The 16067-nt window shown below is 49.3% G+C and overlaps 1 protein-coding gene and 2 long non-coding RNA genes across 8 annotated transcripts in view; 2 read left to right on the top strand and 1 right to left on the bottom strand.

The window, feature by feature from the left end:
* Positions 1–2577, bottom strand: part of NOS1AP (nitric oxide synthase 1 adaptor protein) — a 277936-nt gene extending 275359 nt beyond the window's left edge. For 2 of the 6 annotated variants that reach the window (XM_077887279.1, XM_077887282.1), the window contains exon 1: positions 2342–2576. In XM_077887279.1, coding sequence (XP_077743405.1) covers positions 2342–2446 — 105 coding nt within the window. In that variant the 5' untranslated portion in view covers positions 2447–2576. Of the gene's footprint in view, positions 1–2341 lie in introns of all 6 variants that reach the window. The other 4 variants (XM_077887280.1, XM_077887287.1, XM_077887281.1 and 1 more) reach the window with 3 other exon arrangements.
* On the top strand, positions 1762–15665 carry LOC144307450 (uncharacterized). The gene is made up of 3 exons (XR_013374334.1): positions 1762–2198; positions 15091–15232; positions 15348–15665. It is a non-coding gene; the product is annotated as an uncharacterized LOC144307450 (long non-coding RNA).
* On the top strand, positions 8293–9726 carry LOC144307453 (uncharacterized). The gene is made up of 2 exons (XR_013374339.1): positions 8293–8694; positions 9169–9726. It is a non-coding gene; the product is annotated as an uncharacterized LOC144307453 (long non-coding RNA).
* Positions 15666–16067: the final 402 nt, after the last annotated feature.

Genomic DNA, 16067 nt, shown 5'->3' with positions numbered 1-16067 from the left:
CAAACAGTCGCTCCATCCAGTGTTGATTCTGAAAAACTGCCAGCCCTTGGGAGAGAAAGACCTGGGCTCGTTTTCCAAGGGGATCTGACAAGGCAGCAAGAATACATTTACATTTGACAGCCTGTGCTTTTCCAAAACAAGGGAGGAACAGTGGTGTGGATTTAACCCTGAAATCCCAGTGAGTCTGCAGGTTCACAAACTGCTCTGGTGGGAGGTGGAAACCAGCCAGAGGATGAGCTTGCTGGATGCATCTCTACTCAGGTCTTGGCTGATGGGGTTGGAAGGTACTGGTGTCCAGTTGTTGATTATGAAGGGCTGGGAGCTAGGAATCCAGTCCCCAGTCAACCTGGCCATTCTCAGAGCAGAACTCCTTGGACCTCCATGTCTCAGATCTGCATTGAGAACACAGCCTGGACCAGCTGTGGCTCCCCCCTCCTCTAATCAAGCCCCACTATGTGTGAACCCAGGGAAGTTACTATAGGAACTACATCATGCAGCCCCCAGATGTTTGCTTAGAACAGAAATTGCATGTTGGGAAAGTGAAGGTAAGATCCAGCAAGTTGGAGGCAAGCCTCAAGCCCAATGTTTCTGAAAGCCTGGTCTCAGCCACTTGCATTAAATCACCTGCAATTCTCATTAAGGGTACCCAGTCCCAGGCTCCCCCCCAGATGTGTCAAATTAGAACTAGGGTGGCAAAAATCAGCCTTTCCAATCGGATTCTTGTGCATACCAAGTTTTGAGACCTAGTTCGGACCAAACGGCAAAGACTGTGCCAAAAGAATAAAAAGGTTTAAAAAATAAATAAGTAAATAAATAAAAAGGTTTTAAAGCACTTTAATTCTTGATCCCTCTTCTCGCCCTCATTCTCGTGAAACTGAGTGAACCAAACAAGGCAATGCCAGTTCCCCAGTTTTTGTCTACCCAACAATCCTGATCATGATGAAAACCCATACTTTAAAGTGAAAAACTTGCTCATCAAAGCAACAGACCTGGACAAAATTTAACCCAAACATCCCATCTTAGACCGAGACCAGATCTATTCTGAGAGAAGCAAGATAAGATCTTGGCTACAGCCCCACTCTGGTCCCAGCCATACCCAAGTAATTCGGCCCTGCATTCCACTGCAGGGTTGGGGTGGAGTGGTGGTGGAGGTGGGGGGGCAGGGGGTGTCCTAGCTCTAGCAGATATGGTTGGGGGAAGGTTAACCAGGGGCAGAGGTCAAGATTCACCAATTCACACACCTTCACGAAAAGAAAAAAATATCTATATCTAAAGATAACTGCGCTGGGCCCCTATCAGGCATTGGAAAGACGTTTCACAAACTGAAGTAGCCACCTGACGGAATCATCCTCGCCTGAGAGGACACCCTGCAGCCAGGGAGTCATGAAGGAATAAAGGGAAGGAGGAGGAGTAAATGGGTCTCCACACCTTAAGTACGCTCTTTTCAAAACCAGCAAGAACCTAAAAAACAAACCAACAGCCCACACTGAGTGGCAATGCCTTCTGTCACTTATCAGCGACATGCACACTGCAGGTGCTGAGAAACTCCGGGTCTTTGGGGTCAGGTGGCGAGAAGGAAGCGCAGAAGCACTTTCCGCAGGTGATGGGCCGGGGAGCCCCGGCTGGGATTGCAGAAACCGGGAAGCGCATCGCTGGGGGGGGGGGGGGGGGGCAGCCCGAGCCAGGCGCCGCCCCCCCCCCCTCCAAGGGCCGACCTGGGGCTCTGCCCCCGCGCCGAAAATTCCAGTCATCCCCGCTGAATTCTCCAGCAGCCGTTCCCCGCTGGCCGCTGAAACTTCACATTACGCCACCAAACTAGCCAACGGGCGGCTCTCCCCCTCCCCCTCCCCCCTCCCATGACTGGCACTTGCAACGGAGTCGTGGCCAGACATTTAAGAAGTGACTTGACACCTGGGCCCGGCTACCTGGAAATCTAAAACAAAAACAGAAACACCCCTGTGTTATTTTTCCTTCCATCAGGAAGTCGGCATTCCCCCTTAAAAAAAAACAAAAAACAAAAAAACAAAAAACAAAAAAAAACGTGAAAGCACGTCTCCCACGGGATCCCAGCAGGTAAATAGCACCAGAGCGTCCCCTAAAGCGATTCTACAGACCCCGGGGACCCGCTGCGCGTGCCCCCGCCCCCGCTGGCTTCTCCGGCTCCGGAGGAAGGATCGGGAAGTCGGGCGGACCCGGAGGTGAGGATGGGGGTGTCTGCAGGTCGGGGGGCGGCGAGGCGAGGCCGCCCAAACTTCGCGGCTGCTCGGGAGCAGCACCGGGCGGCAGCCCGCGGAATGCGGCCCGACGGGGGAGGCACCTGCCCCCCGGGTGGGGGCCTCACCTTGGCTTCGAAGCAGATGCCGTGCTGGAAGGCGTCCTCGTTGTGCAGGGGGATCCGCAGGTCGTGCCCATCGTCCACAAGGTTGTACTTGGTTTTGCTGGGCATGGTGACCCGGGGGACCGGCTCCTCCGGGCGCGGCGGCGGGAAGGGGCTGGCGGCCCGGGGAGGGAGGGGCGCGGGCGCCGGGAGCCGGGAGCCGGGAGCCGGGAGCCGGGAGCCGAGGGCCGGCGGCAGCGGGCGGCGGGGCTGCGGGCGGCGCTGCGGCCGCGCGATTCCTGCGGGCGAGGAGGGCGGCGGCGGGAGCGGGCGGGCGGGCGGCGGCGGCCCGGGGGAGGGGAGCGGGGGGCGCGCGGCCCGAAGGGGACCCGGCGCGGCGGCTGCCCCGGACGAGGAAGAAAAGGCGGCGGCGGCGGCGGCGGCGGAGCGGGGTGCCTGTCACCGAGACGCCGGATCGGCCGCCGGCGAGCGCTCCTCCCGCGGGGCGGGCCCGGGCAGGCTCCGCCCACTGGACCCAGGCCCCGCCCACTGGACCCAGGCCCCGCCCCTGGCCCGCCCACGGCCCCGCCCGCCGCCCGCCCTTGGCTCCGCCCCTGGCCCCGCCCCCGCGCCGCCCGCCCGCGGAGCAGGTGAAAGTCCCCGCGACCTGCCGCCCGCGCCCCGCGCCCCGGCTCAGCCCCGCCTGTGTGCACGCTCACGCCGCAGCGCCCCCGACGCTTTGTTTTTCCTTTTGGGGCCGGGGGAGGGGCGACGTTTACTGCCGTGTGTTTAGGTTCTCCCGGGAAGGCCATAGTCCTGGGGTCCTGGGGTCCTGGGGTCTCAGAATCACTCATTCTGAGAGTTCCCTGTTCCCTGGACGATCCACACTGTACCCCGAGCGGGGGAGCATCGCGGGAGCTTCTTGCTCCTTTTCAGCGGGGGATCTGTGGCTTGTGTAACGGGGCCCGGGGGATGCCTTTGGGAATGTGTTATTTATTTATTTATTTATTTAAAGATTTTGCTCATTTATTCATGAGAGACACAGAGGGGGGTGGGGCAGAGACACAGGCAGAGGGAGAAGCAGGCTCCATGCAGGGGCCCGACGTGGGACTCGATCCAGAGACCCCAGAGTCACGCCCTGGGCTGAAGGCGGCGCTAAACTGCGGAGCCACCAGGGCTGCCCTGGGAATGGTTTTAATATTAGGGAGCCATCAGCCTGTGGATATGGAGTAGGCCAAGAAAGGAATACTAAGGGCAGGAGAATCCTCAACCTTTTTTATTTTTCTTAATTAAACCTTCTGTAGGGGATCCCTGGGTGGCTCAGCGGTGTGGTACCTGCCTTTGGCCCAGGGCCTGATCCTGGAGTCCTGGGATCGAGTCCCACGTTGGGCTCCCTGCATGGAGCCCGCTTCTCCCTCTGCCTATGTCTTTGCCTCTGTGTGTGTGTGTGTGTGTGTGTATTTCTCATGAATAAATAAATAAAATATTTAAAATAAAATAAAATAAACCTTCGGTAACCGGTTATGGACAAGATGAACTTCCAAGTTATTTGCAGTCCTATTCTTCCTACCTTCCTAAATGCTGCAATTTGCCTATTGGTAAGAAGAGACCCACTGGCTTTTCTCCTTTCCATCAAGAGCTTTTGCCTTGCGGGATGTGCAAATGAAGGAGTCCCAGAAGTCTCTGCCATAGGTTTCTGCTGAAACCTCGAAGGTACGGTGGTACAGGAAAAAATGATTTCCACGGCTTCACGTCATCCCAAAGTCACCAGAAGCAACTAAATGAACTGGTGCCAACACCAGTCCAACATGAGATCAACTGAGACCAAATGGTGGGCTCACCTGAGGAGGAGGAAAGAAGGTTGCATTCATTACCTTAAGCCTGCTTTTGATGCCCTGTGGACACGTCCACCCAAGGCAGCTCCCAACCGAACGCCATCGATTGTTATAGGGGCCCGGCTTGGAAGCAAGACAAAGCAACACAGTGTTGTTTGCAAAAGGCATATGTTCCTATGCCGTTTCCATGATAAATTTATATAACAGAGTGCCTTACTGCCATAATTCTACTTCTCATTTTGCGTCCTGGTGCTAAAGTACAATTGTCCTGTCCTATATTTTGCTTCCTCCCTATCTGCTGAAATTGCTGGTCAAGATATAGCACCTTCTAGGGTATCCCCTTAAATAAAAGTAAGCCGATGACTAGAACAAATTCATTGCGTACTTTATGCTGTATAGATTTTATTATAGTCATAAATATTAGTCATAGCCAACAATCATTTGCACTCAGGAAACGCACCACTCACGTCTTTATAAATACAGAACATGAAAGTCTAATCAGGCATGTCTGACTCTCTGAATGTCACCGTAGTTTTTAATATATGCATCATTACGTGCCCTCTAAAACCTGCACAGGAACTCGACAACTGCAAGGCAAGACCTCAAGCAACTCGTTGACATCTCCTTTTCTTTCCTGAATTTAAAGTCTTTTGACTCTCGGGGCGCCTGGTGGCTCAGTCGGTGGAACATCTGCTTTCAGCTCAGGCCATGATCCCCAAGTGCCCCAGGATCAAGCCCTGCATCAGGCTCCCTGCTCAGCTGGGAATTTACTTCTTCATCTCCATCTGCCTCTCTCACAGCTCATGCTCTCTCTCGCTCTCCCTCTCTCTCTCAAATAAATAAAATCTTTTTTTAAATTAAATTTTAAAAATAAATTAAAAATACAGTCTCTTGACTCCAAAGGGGCTTTTATCTAGATTTACTTGTGTCCCATTGGACTGTTAAATTTTTGGAATTTCTTATCTAACTCTTTAACACATCGTAGACCAGACCCAAAAAGCTGAACCCCCAAAGATATTTCAGGGTCTGATACAGTGACTACTCCATAACAGACATCTAGTAGTAATTTATGAAATCGAATAATAATAGCTAATGTTCACTGAGCTTTTTCTGTGTGTCAGGCATTTTTCTTAGAGCCTTACATGTATTATCTCATTTAATATTGACACTCCTAAGATTCGTCCCATTTTTGAAGAAACTGAGGCACAAATGAGTTACAAACTTTCCCAAGGTCACATACTTAGTAAGGAAAGGAACCGGAATATGAATCCAATTCTATGTCACACGGTGTTTCCATCATGGCCTGGATTGCCATGAAAGTCTTTTTTTTTTTTTTTTTTTAATTCACTTATTTGAGAGAGAGAGCGCAAGCAAGGTCAGGAGCAGAAGGAAAAGCAGACTCCCCGCTGAGCTGGGAGCCCGATGAGGGGCTGGATCCTGGAGCACTTGGGGATCACAACCTGAGCCAAAGGCAGATGCTTAACTGACTGAGCCACCCAGGAGCCCTGCCACAAAAGTCTTCTTACTGCAAATGAGATGCATATCAAATTCAGGGACTATGTTTTATTTAGATGTGTATTGTTGCTATATTCATTCCACTTCAGTTAGATGAAATGTTCCAAAAAGGAGAGGCCTGTTCTCTGCTTTGGCCTCCACCTAATACGTCAGAGCCCCACGGGCATAAAAACACCCTTCTTCCAGAAACAATGGGCATCCAAAGTAAATTTCCTTATTTTTAGCAGCGATTTCAATCTTGTTTTTGCACCTTTAAATATAATTGAATTTCCCACAGCATTTCCAAATCTACTTTTTAAAATGAATCAAGTTTTATCACTTTCCATAACCTTCTGTATTTAGAAACTGCATAATACTATTTTAATCTGAAGGACATTTAATTAAAATATAAATAGCTAAAGCATATAATACTTGCTATGTTAAATTTTATTAAAACTTTGTTTAAAAATGAATTGAAAAAATTTCCTAAATCCCTTTAGAACTGGAAGTTACTTAAAGGTCCTCTAATCCAGCTTCCTTTTTTCTTTTTTTTTTAATAAGTGACTTTTTAAATGGATAAAATCCATTTATGAGAGAGGAAGAGAGAGAGTCTGAGCAGGGTGATGAGCAGAGGGAGAGGAAAAGCAGACTCCCTGCTAAGTGGGGAGCCCAACATGGGGCTTGATCCCAGGATCTTGAAATCATGACCCAAGCCAAAGTCAGCCACCCAACCGACTGAGCCACCCAGGCATGCCTAGTCCAGCTCCTTTGTTATAAAACAAAGAAACAGAAACCTGGGGAGATTAAGCCTAGTCCTCACTGTAAACTAGAGCTCCTACCTCAGGGATCTCTTCCTCACACGATGATGAGTTTTAAGTAAATGGACAGCAAACTTCATTTTTAACACGTTTGGAACTAAAATTCATTTGCTTTTGGTAGTAAAATACGTACTTGACAATATACTTCCTGTGCATTGTCTTACTTGGCCATATGAGATAAGTATAATCAATATACCCATTTTACAGATGAGGAAACTAAGAGGAGGAAGTAACTTGTGTAGATCATAGAATAATGGATCCTGGGAATCCTCCCGTAAGTTTAATCAGCAAAGAATGAAGATTATGTCAGTTTGCCCAGTACTGCTCAGATACACACATGGATTGAACTCACAAAATCTTTGTATAAATCATATCAAATATTAAGAATAAATAATGATTTCCTCCTGCTAGATAACTAGCTCCAAAAAATTCAAATTCTTTTTTTTAACCTGACAGTGTCTCCTGGGGCATAGAGAGTTGGAAATCATTAGCCCTTTTTTTTTTCCTTAGTAGATAAGGAAGACCTTGTTTAAGGCTATTGAAGCCCGGGAGAAAACTCAGAACTCAGGGTTCAGAATTCAATCTAAGCTCAAATCTGTTGAAACACAGGACTGAAGAGTTGGTTTTTGGATTTGGATTTTTCTGGTTTTGTGTTTGGTTTTTTTTGTTGTTGTTGTTTTAGTTTTGTTTTATACAATAGTGAATTGGGGCACCTGGGTGGCTCAGTGGTTGAGCGTCTGCCTTTGGATCAGGTCGTGATCCCGGGATCCTGGGATTGGTTCCCACATCGGGCTCCCTGCATGGAGCCTGCTTCTCCCTCTGCCTATGTCTCTGCCTCTTTCTCTGTGTCTCTTATGAATAAATAAATAAAATCTTTAAAAGAAAAAAAAAAGAATAGTGAATTTATTCATGATAAATAACATGAAAGTTTCACATAAAGAACTTGCAAAGATATCCAAGGTAGGCCTGCAAATACATGATAAAAATCATATTGGCATAAGATTTTAGAACTGGAAAAATCATTACAGATCCTCAAAGTCTCTTATTTGACAGCAGAGAAACCTAAGCCCAGATTGCCTAAGATCCCAGTTCTTGAATGGCAAAGGTAGGACCAGAATCCTGGCTATAAAAAAATAAAAAAATAAAAAAAAAAAAAACACCTGGTCCAGTATTGTCTCCATCATACTGTGCTGTCACCTGCTCATTAGCCCCCCCCTTTTTAAAGATTTTTATTCATTTATTTATTTGACAGAGAGAAAGAGAGAGAGAGAGCACACATGCACAGTGGGGAGAGGTAGAGGGAGAGGGAGAAGCAGGCTCCCCGCAGAGCAGGGAACCCCACGCGGGGCTCCATCCCAGGACCCTGAGATCACAACCGGAGCCGAAGGCAGACACCCAACTGACTGAGCCACCCAGGCGCCCCTCATTAGCCCATTTTAAAAGATGGCAATAAAGATATTAAATGATGTCTCTAGAAAAAAAAATATCTATCACTAATGGTGTCTAATCCACTGGCTTATTATGATCTTATTTTTATTACCTAAACACTAATTTGGGATGTTTTCCCCATTAAAAAGATTATCCTGCAAGATACGACACATTGTAATGCTGGCTTACATTATTTTTTTCCCCTTAATTGAAACTGACCCACGCCCCTATGCCAAGGGCAGGCCGCATTTCCCATTTATTTGTTTGAAAGGTAAGCTTCTCTGTCTACAAAAGTGTGCATATTACATTTTTATAAATTAAACCCTCTTTCAAATCGACTTCCACAGGAAGGTTTGTGCTCCAGGCTTGCCAGTACAGAGGAAAAGACAGAAAGGTAGGAGCTCCTGCCTTCTGGGCTTCTGTAACACCTTCCTACCCATCCTTGGACCCAAGAGACAAGAAACAAATAGTATGGAAGGTTTGGGACCTTCTCAGAGGGTCCACATGCTGCCACAGCCTTCCTTCTCTTGGAACACTCGTGGAAGGAGATCTTGAGAAAGGAGCACGGGCTGCAGAATTTTGCACTGGATCTTAGCCGAAAGGCCAAAAGGCCAAGAGAAGCGCTGGGTCCCTAGAATGTCGAATTTAAGGAAGAAGGTTGGGTGCCTGGCGGGGTCTGAGCCCCCTTTCTCATGGAGATTCTCCTAATCTCTCCCGGATGGTGGGACCACCATTCCTTGCCTTTTGAATTCAGATTCCTTTTCAAATGAGCTGTGTTTCTTGGTCCTGTTCAATATTTCAGGTGAGAAATCTTTTTTTAAAGATTTTATTTATTTTTTCATGACACAGAGAGAGAGAGAGAGAGAGAGAGAGGCAAAGACACAGGCAGAGGCAGAAGCAGGCTCCATGCAGGGAGCCCAACATGGGACTCGATCCCGGGTCACCAGGATCACACCCTGGGCCAAAAGCAGGCAGTAAACCGCTGAGCCCCCAGGGCTGCCTGAGAAATTTTTATTAGTTCCACAGCTTTTCACCAAAGAGCCTGTTGACCAAAGGCAATAAAATCATATTTAACAAAAACTAACATCATATGTAACAAAAACTAATGATAGTTTCTCAGCAGGGGGGTGGATAGCAGGGGATGTGAGAGAGGTCTACACCTTAAGGAGACACTTCTAAGGGTGAAAGAGAATGTGCCATCTGAGCATAAAAAGGACCATGGGAGGGAAGGGAAGGCTTAAGACTGGTCTGAAATGAAAAGGATTTCATTACCCAGCAGGAGGAGCTCAGAAGACGTGGAGGCGGGTCTGCAGAGACACTAATAAACCACCAAGTGTCTTGAGGAGACAGTGAGGAGACCAGCTCTCCAGAAGGAAAGCCCTGCAAGCCAGGGCAGTTGGAGGCGAGGCCGGCCAGAGAGTCTGGAAGCAGCATGCAGGCGCCGTCTGCACCAGGCTGCCAGGACCGCGCTCTTCCGTGGGAAACATTTGAACTGGGATGTGACCCAGGGTGTAATTCAGAAGATCACCCCTCTGCTCAGCAAAGGAAAAGGAAAACAGCATAGGTCTCCTGACCCTTTTATTTCAGCTACAATTGAAAAATGGGCACTAAAGCAGACGATTGGAATTTCCAGATCCTAAGAGCGTGTTCCCCAGTCCCTACAAAGAAAGGATGATGAAAACGGAGCTGCAAACAGTTCCCCTCAGCACGGCGGGCCCTCAAAGTATCTCTGCATCACTTGCTTCCAGATGCTTCCTAATTCTTGCTTCTATTCCACTTTAGCTTTGGGCCCTCTCTTTGGGTGGCAATTTGAATACTATTGTATTTGGTCCTCTGTTTGGTTTTTGTGTGGTTTATTTGTTTGTTTTCGTGCTCCGTGATGGCAAGGAGAATTTTCTTTAGTTTTAGCTGCTCGGCTCAAAGTCGGATCTAGGACCTTCACTTTTATTCCTCCCGACTTAGATCTCCGTTCCTAAATCTAGGCCTGCTTTCCTTCCTTATCTGCTTAAAACACAAAGTAAGCCCAGCTGCTAGAGTTGGAGCTTATCTGCTCCACTCAATCTACTCTGTGGTTGTAATCGATCTTGGTTCCTCTTTATAAAACCCACATTCTTAAGATAAGAAGCCTTGGGGGAAAAAAAAAAGGCCTGACCATTTTGACAAGAGTATGGAAAACACTTGGAAAGGCAATGTAAGTAAATATTTTATTTTCAGATCTCTCTTTGGAGGTGCAAAGCCGCTAAGCAGCTTTGTAGCTGCTTAAAAAAATAAGTGTCCTCCAGACCCCCCTCCCCACAGCCCCTAGTGTGAGAAAGAAGAAAGAAAGAAAGAAAGAAAGAAAGAAAGAAAGAAAGAAAGAAAGAAAGAAAGAAAGAAAGAAAGAAAAAGAAGAAGAAAAGAAAGAAAGAAAGAAAGAAAGAAAGAAAGAAAGAAAGAAAGAAAGAAAGAAAGAAAGAAAGAAAAATACAGATGTGCAATGCAGCCAGGTGTGTTGCGGGCATTTGATTTTCTATCCCAGGTCCCAGATGGGCCACTTTGGGCCCTAGTGTGCTGTGAGAGCTCAGGTCCCGTGACCCCCGACTCTGATCACCCTAACAGGTTCCTCTCACCACAGGCAATGCCCTCTTTTGAACTGCACGCAAAGGGAGGGGCACAATATGTATTTTTTGAAAATTATAAGCATTTCAGGACAACTAGCAAATGAAGTGTTGAGGCCAGACCCAGCTTAGGCAGTTTTCCATCATCAGCAAATGCCTCACTCCCTTAAAAGGTCTTGAAATCTCCTTTATAAATCCCTTGACATCACCAGCTGGCCCCTCTCCACCCCACTCAGAGCGCTTTTCCTGAAACCGGGCTGGAGGGGCCTCAGAATTTTCCACCTCTCTGAGCAGCCGCGCGGTGCCATTCACTGGCTGGAGGCGGCCTCTGTAATTCGAGCTTTTACATACATGATAACACTTTAACTGAGGCCAAGCTTAATTCAGAACAAATGTTCCTCAAGTCCTTACCTTTTTGGAAAAGCTGCTAGAACCCCGACAGGGGGGTGCAGAAGGTAGGAGCGGGATGGGATTTCCAGACACGGGTCTGGTTGCCCATGCCAGGTGCTGGGCACCCTGCGGAGGTGCCACTGGGGTGCCACTGGGGTCCCGTGGCCTGCCTGCTGGGGCCCGCGTCCAGCTGTGAGACGGGTGTCATTCCCCGTCACTGCCTCCTGGGCTTCCGACACATGTTCCGAGCAAAGTCCTTACCAAGCCTAATGAGGGAATGGACTATGCTAATTAGTCAAATTTTCTGGCTCATGGGAAGTTACCATGGATATAGGATTTACCCAGGAGAACAAGACCATGATACAAAGCCCATTTCTGGGCAGCTACTTGTACACCTGTGTTCATAGCAGCCAGCGTTAGTCACAATAGCCAAAGGGCAGAGACAACCACAACGGTCATCAACGGAGGAACAGAGAAACAAAATGTGGGATATATATGGACACACAATGGCTATGATTCGGCCTTAAAAGGAATGCAGTTCTGACACCTGCTACAACGTGGATGAGGAATACGCTAAGTGAAATAAGCCACAAACAAATATATATGATTCCATTGATGGGGGACCTAGAGTAGCCAAACTCAGAGAGACCAGAGGTAGACCAGTTACGAGGGACTGCGGGGAAGGGGGAGAGGAAGGTGTAGTAGAGTGAGTGGTGTTTCGGTTTGGAATGAGGAAAAAGTTCTGGAGATGTCTGGTGCTGGCGGCTGCACAGCAGTGAATGTCCTTAATGCCACTGAATTATTGTGGGGTTTTTTTTTGAGATTTTATGTTTCTTCATTTGAGGGAGAGATAGACAGAGACGGAGAGAGCACAAGCAGGAGGAGAGGCAGAGAGAGACGCAGCCTCCCAACCAAGCTGGGAGCCCAACATGGGGCTCGAGCCCAGGACCTGGAGATCACGACCCACAGCGAAAGCAGATGCTCAACCATCTGAGCCACCCAGGAGCCCCTGAATTGTATATTTTATTTTGTTTTTTGTTATGCATTTATTTTAACACACACAGAGCACAAGTAGGGGGAGCGGCAGGCAGAGGGAGAGGGAGAAGCAGCCTCCCCGTTGAGCAGGGAGCCCAATGCGGGACTTGATTCTAGGACCCTGGGATCATGACCTGAGCCGAAGGGAGATGCATAACCGACTGAGCAACCCAGGCGCCCCTATTTTTTTATTTTTTTTTAAGATTGTATTTATTTGAGAGGCAGAGAGAGTGCCCACAAGTGAGGAAAGGGGGCAGAGGGAGAGGGAGAAGCAGACTCCCCGCCGAGCAGCAAGCGTGACGCAGGGGCTCAATCCCAGGACCTCAGGATCATGCCCTGAGCCAAAGGCAGATGCTTAACCAACTGAGCCACCCAGGGGCCCCTAAACTGTACTTTTTAAAAAGCATGTTTCTGGAGCTCTTGTAACACTTCCCGAAGGTACGTGGGTTTCTTTGGAACTGCAGGGTCATGGCCACGATTGTCACTAATAGCTCCGCTGATGTACAGAAAAACTCTGGTTAATCAGACCTTCTCATGGGACACGTACTCTGTGCGATTTCAAGTTCCTCTGGAGTTGGGATGTTGAATGAGAAAAACATTAAACAAGAAGACACTTGGGGACAGAAGAATACCTGAAACCCCATTTCAGACAGTCTCAGGGGCTACCTCACGGCAGTTTTTATGCTTATTTCCATGGGAGTTCTTTTTTTTTTTAAGATTTATTTTTTTTATTTATGATAGACATAGAGAGAGAGAGAGAGAGAGAGAGGCAGAGACACAGGCAGAGGGAGAAGCAGGCTCCATGCTGGGAGCCTGACGTGGGACTCGATCCCAGGACTCCAGGATCACGCCCCGGGCCAAAGGCAGGTGCAAAACCGCTGAGCCACCCAGGGATCCCTTCTATGGGAGTTCTGACAGATTTTAGAGCTTGAAGGGTTAGAGGAAATGGATTTCCATCTGAACCTCAAGAGCCAAAAGGCAGAAACCCACAGGCACATCAGTAGATGAATGGATAAATAGGGCGCCTGGGCGGCTCAGCCAGTTAAGTGGCTCATTCTCGATTTGGGGGTCAGGTCTTGAGATCAAGGCCTGCGTCGCTCAGCAGGGAATCTGCTTCAGATTCCCCCTCTCCCTCAGCCTCCTCCCCTCACTCTCTCTCTACTTAAAAAAATAATAATAAAAACAAAATACAATGTGATGTATACACACATGGAATACTATTCAGCCTTAACATGTGCTACAACGTGGATGAACCTTGAGGAATTACACTAAGTGAAATAAGTTTGGTCCCAAAAGGACAAATATTGCATGATTCCACTTAATAAACAAGACCGACAACAGGCAAATTTATAGTGATGGAAAGTAAAATAGAGACTGTAGGGATCGGGGGGCGGGGGTCACGGGGAATTAGAGTCTAGCACATAGTTTCTGTTGGGGAGGACGAGAAGATTCTGGAGGTCGGTTGTGGTGACGGCCGTACGACACTGTGAATGTATTTCATGCCATTGAACCATACACTAAACAACTGTTGAGATGCGTTGTGTGTGATGTGTCTTTTACCGCCATAAAGAAAAATCAAAGTTTTCAAACAGCGAGGTCGTGCACGTGAAGTACTTACAGTCTGGGGCACATTGTAGACCCTCAGTGCGTGTTTGTTATTACCCCGTGCACGTCACAGCGGCTTTCGGGGTGCAAGGAGACAAGAGGGTCCATCAGCCTTCAGATGCATGTTTTGAGAATATGCTACAGCGTCTGGCCCCAGGACTTGTCCTCCTCAGCCCCGTGTCCAGACCCGTGCCCGTCCGTATTGCCTGGCTGCGCTGCCGCGGCCTGCGGGGCTCTCCCGGCGCACCAGGGACGCAGTCACGGCTCTGCGGGCTACACTGCAGCGAAGTTCTGCAGTCACTGCTGCTGCTGTCATGTAAGGTGTAGGCTACGGTGGCAAAAGGCAAGCAGGTCTGCTGTCTAAAGCAGAGCACGAGAGTCTGCAGGTGCTCCCAAGCGTCCTCCTGGCCTACAGCGGCAGGCTGCAGGTGGCAGTGCGGGGACTTGGGCCACACACGGAGTGCTCTTAATTTGCTACCACCCGCGGTCAGCACCGAGGTGGCTCTGGAAAGCCTGCGAGGGTCTCCAGAAACCCACCACGCAGGAACGGTAACAATCGTGGCAGCCCCGGGGACACACACGTCGCTTCTGTCTCTCAGGATAAAAATAGGTGACTTTCGGGCAGCCCGGGGGCCTCAGCGGTCTAGCACCTGCCTTCAGCCCAGGGCGTGATCCTGGAGACCCGGGATCGAGTCCCACGTCGGGCTCCCTGCATGGGGCCTGCTGCTTCCTCTGCCTGTGTCTCTGCCTCTCTCTCTGTGTCTCTCATGAATAAATAAATGGAATCTTTAAAATAAAATTAAAAAATAAAAATAGGTGACTTTCTTACCTGCCTTAACAGTTTGCAAAGCCCTTGTTGGTCTTGTCTAATCCTCATGAGACCTTTCAGAGGAAGGTGCCAGTGTGGCTCTCACTGTGCAGGTAAGGAAACTAAGACAAAGGAGGCTATGGGGTCTCCCTAAGAGGGTATCAGTATGGGGCGTAACGTCCAGAAGGCAAGCGCCCCGGCCTACCGCACATCTCCTATGCGTTCATTCCATTATTTATTTTTTTTTTAAAAGATACATCTATTTATTTTAGAGAGAGAGAGAGAGAGAGAACGTGCGCACGTGTGCATGCACATGAGTGTGGGGGGGCGCACAGGGAGAGAATCTTCCAGCAGACACCCCAATGAGCACGAGCCCAACGCAGGGCTTGATCTCAGGATCCATGAGGTCATGACCTGAGAGGAAACCAAGAGTTGGAAGCTCGCCACACTGAGCCCCCCGGTGGCCCACGGTCCTTCTGGTTAGTTCTTGCCCCCTGCCCCCCACTCCACTGTAGATCTCTCTGCCCGGGGGCCCCCTTGAGGAAAGGGACTTTCTGGACAGGGGCGTGTCTGCACAGCCCAGACCAAACACAGGCCCTTGCCTTCCTCGCGGCTCCTCTCGAAGAGTGGAGGATCTGCAAGCGATCCTCTTCCCTAGACGTCTGTCTTGCTTGACTGGCCCATGACAGTGACATCCCTACAAACCCGGGAGTGAGCACTCGCTCCTTCGTCCATTCATTGATTCACTCATTCATTTCTGCAGGAACACCACCTCCTACGTGCATTTCGTCTCCCTGCCCCGGCGAGCTGGTATGATTTGAACCACCCCGCGTAGCCCAGGAGTGGAAATGAATTGTCAAGGAGGCTCATCCGTGCCTCAGAAAACTACTGAGACGATGGGGCTGGTGAGTGAGTGAAGGGCTCCGAGGAGGTCCGGGTTATGCTGTGTCCCTAGCTGCCCTCCCGCCCAGGCCGGGCAGCGTGGGATGCTTACAAAACGGTCATTTTCTCTTTCTCCAGATCCTGCTCCCATCATCGGCTGAGATCCTGGGTGAGGGAGCCCTTGTGAACTCCCCGCCCCTCAGTTTATCTCCTGAGCCTCACCTCCCTGTGTTGCCAGTCACAGCTTTGACGTTGCCCCCATCACAGCCAGCTTGCCACACTTGGGGTCCGTGCCCAGGACAGGGACACACTCAGGAGTTCTAGGAAATGAGAATCTCTGCTGTTCTATCATTTCCCATTTCCTTTACTATTAAGGATTTATAGATATATATGAGAGAGAGAGAGAGAGAGAGAGAGAGAGCCCAAGCCAGGGGAGAGGCAGAGGGAGAAGGCGAGGGAGAGAGAGAGACTCTGCTGAGTGTGGAGCCTGACCCAGAGCTCCATCTCACAACCCTGAGATCTTGACCTGACCTGAAATCAGGAGTCGGACACTTCACCAGCTGAGCCACCCAGGCGCCCCTTAGGATTTAGAGCAATTTAAAACACTGAAGGAAGACACTTTTGGGGTTAGCTCCTTCCACCCCATTTTACACAAGAGGAAACCAAAGCCCAGAGAAGTTAAGTGACTTTTGAAAGGCCACACCTCTGGCTGATAGCATAGCTGGACCTGGAACTCGGGCTTCTGGGTCTTTCCACGATCCCAGTAACCTGGCTATTACCCACCTGCCGTGCAGAATTCTGCAGGGCCTTACTTATGGCAGGACAAACCCCGTTCACCGCTAATTGCCGCCTCCTTCC

This window comes from Canis aureus, chromosome 38 (genome assembly GCF_053574225.1).
Source record: "Canis aureus isolate CA01 chromosome 38, VMU_Caureus_v.1.0, whole genome shotgun sequence".
Lineage (NCBI taxonomy): Eukaryota > Metazoa > Chordata > Mammalia > Carnivora > Canidae > Canis > Canis aureus.
Note: the sequence above shows the minus strand (reverse complement) of the source record. Positions and strands in the feature narration are given on the sequence as shown.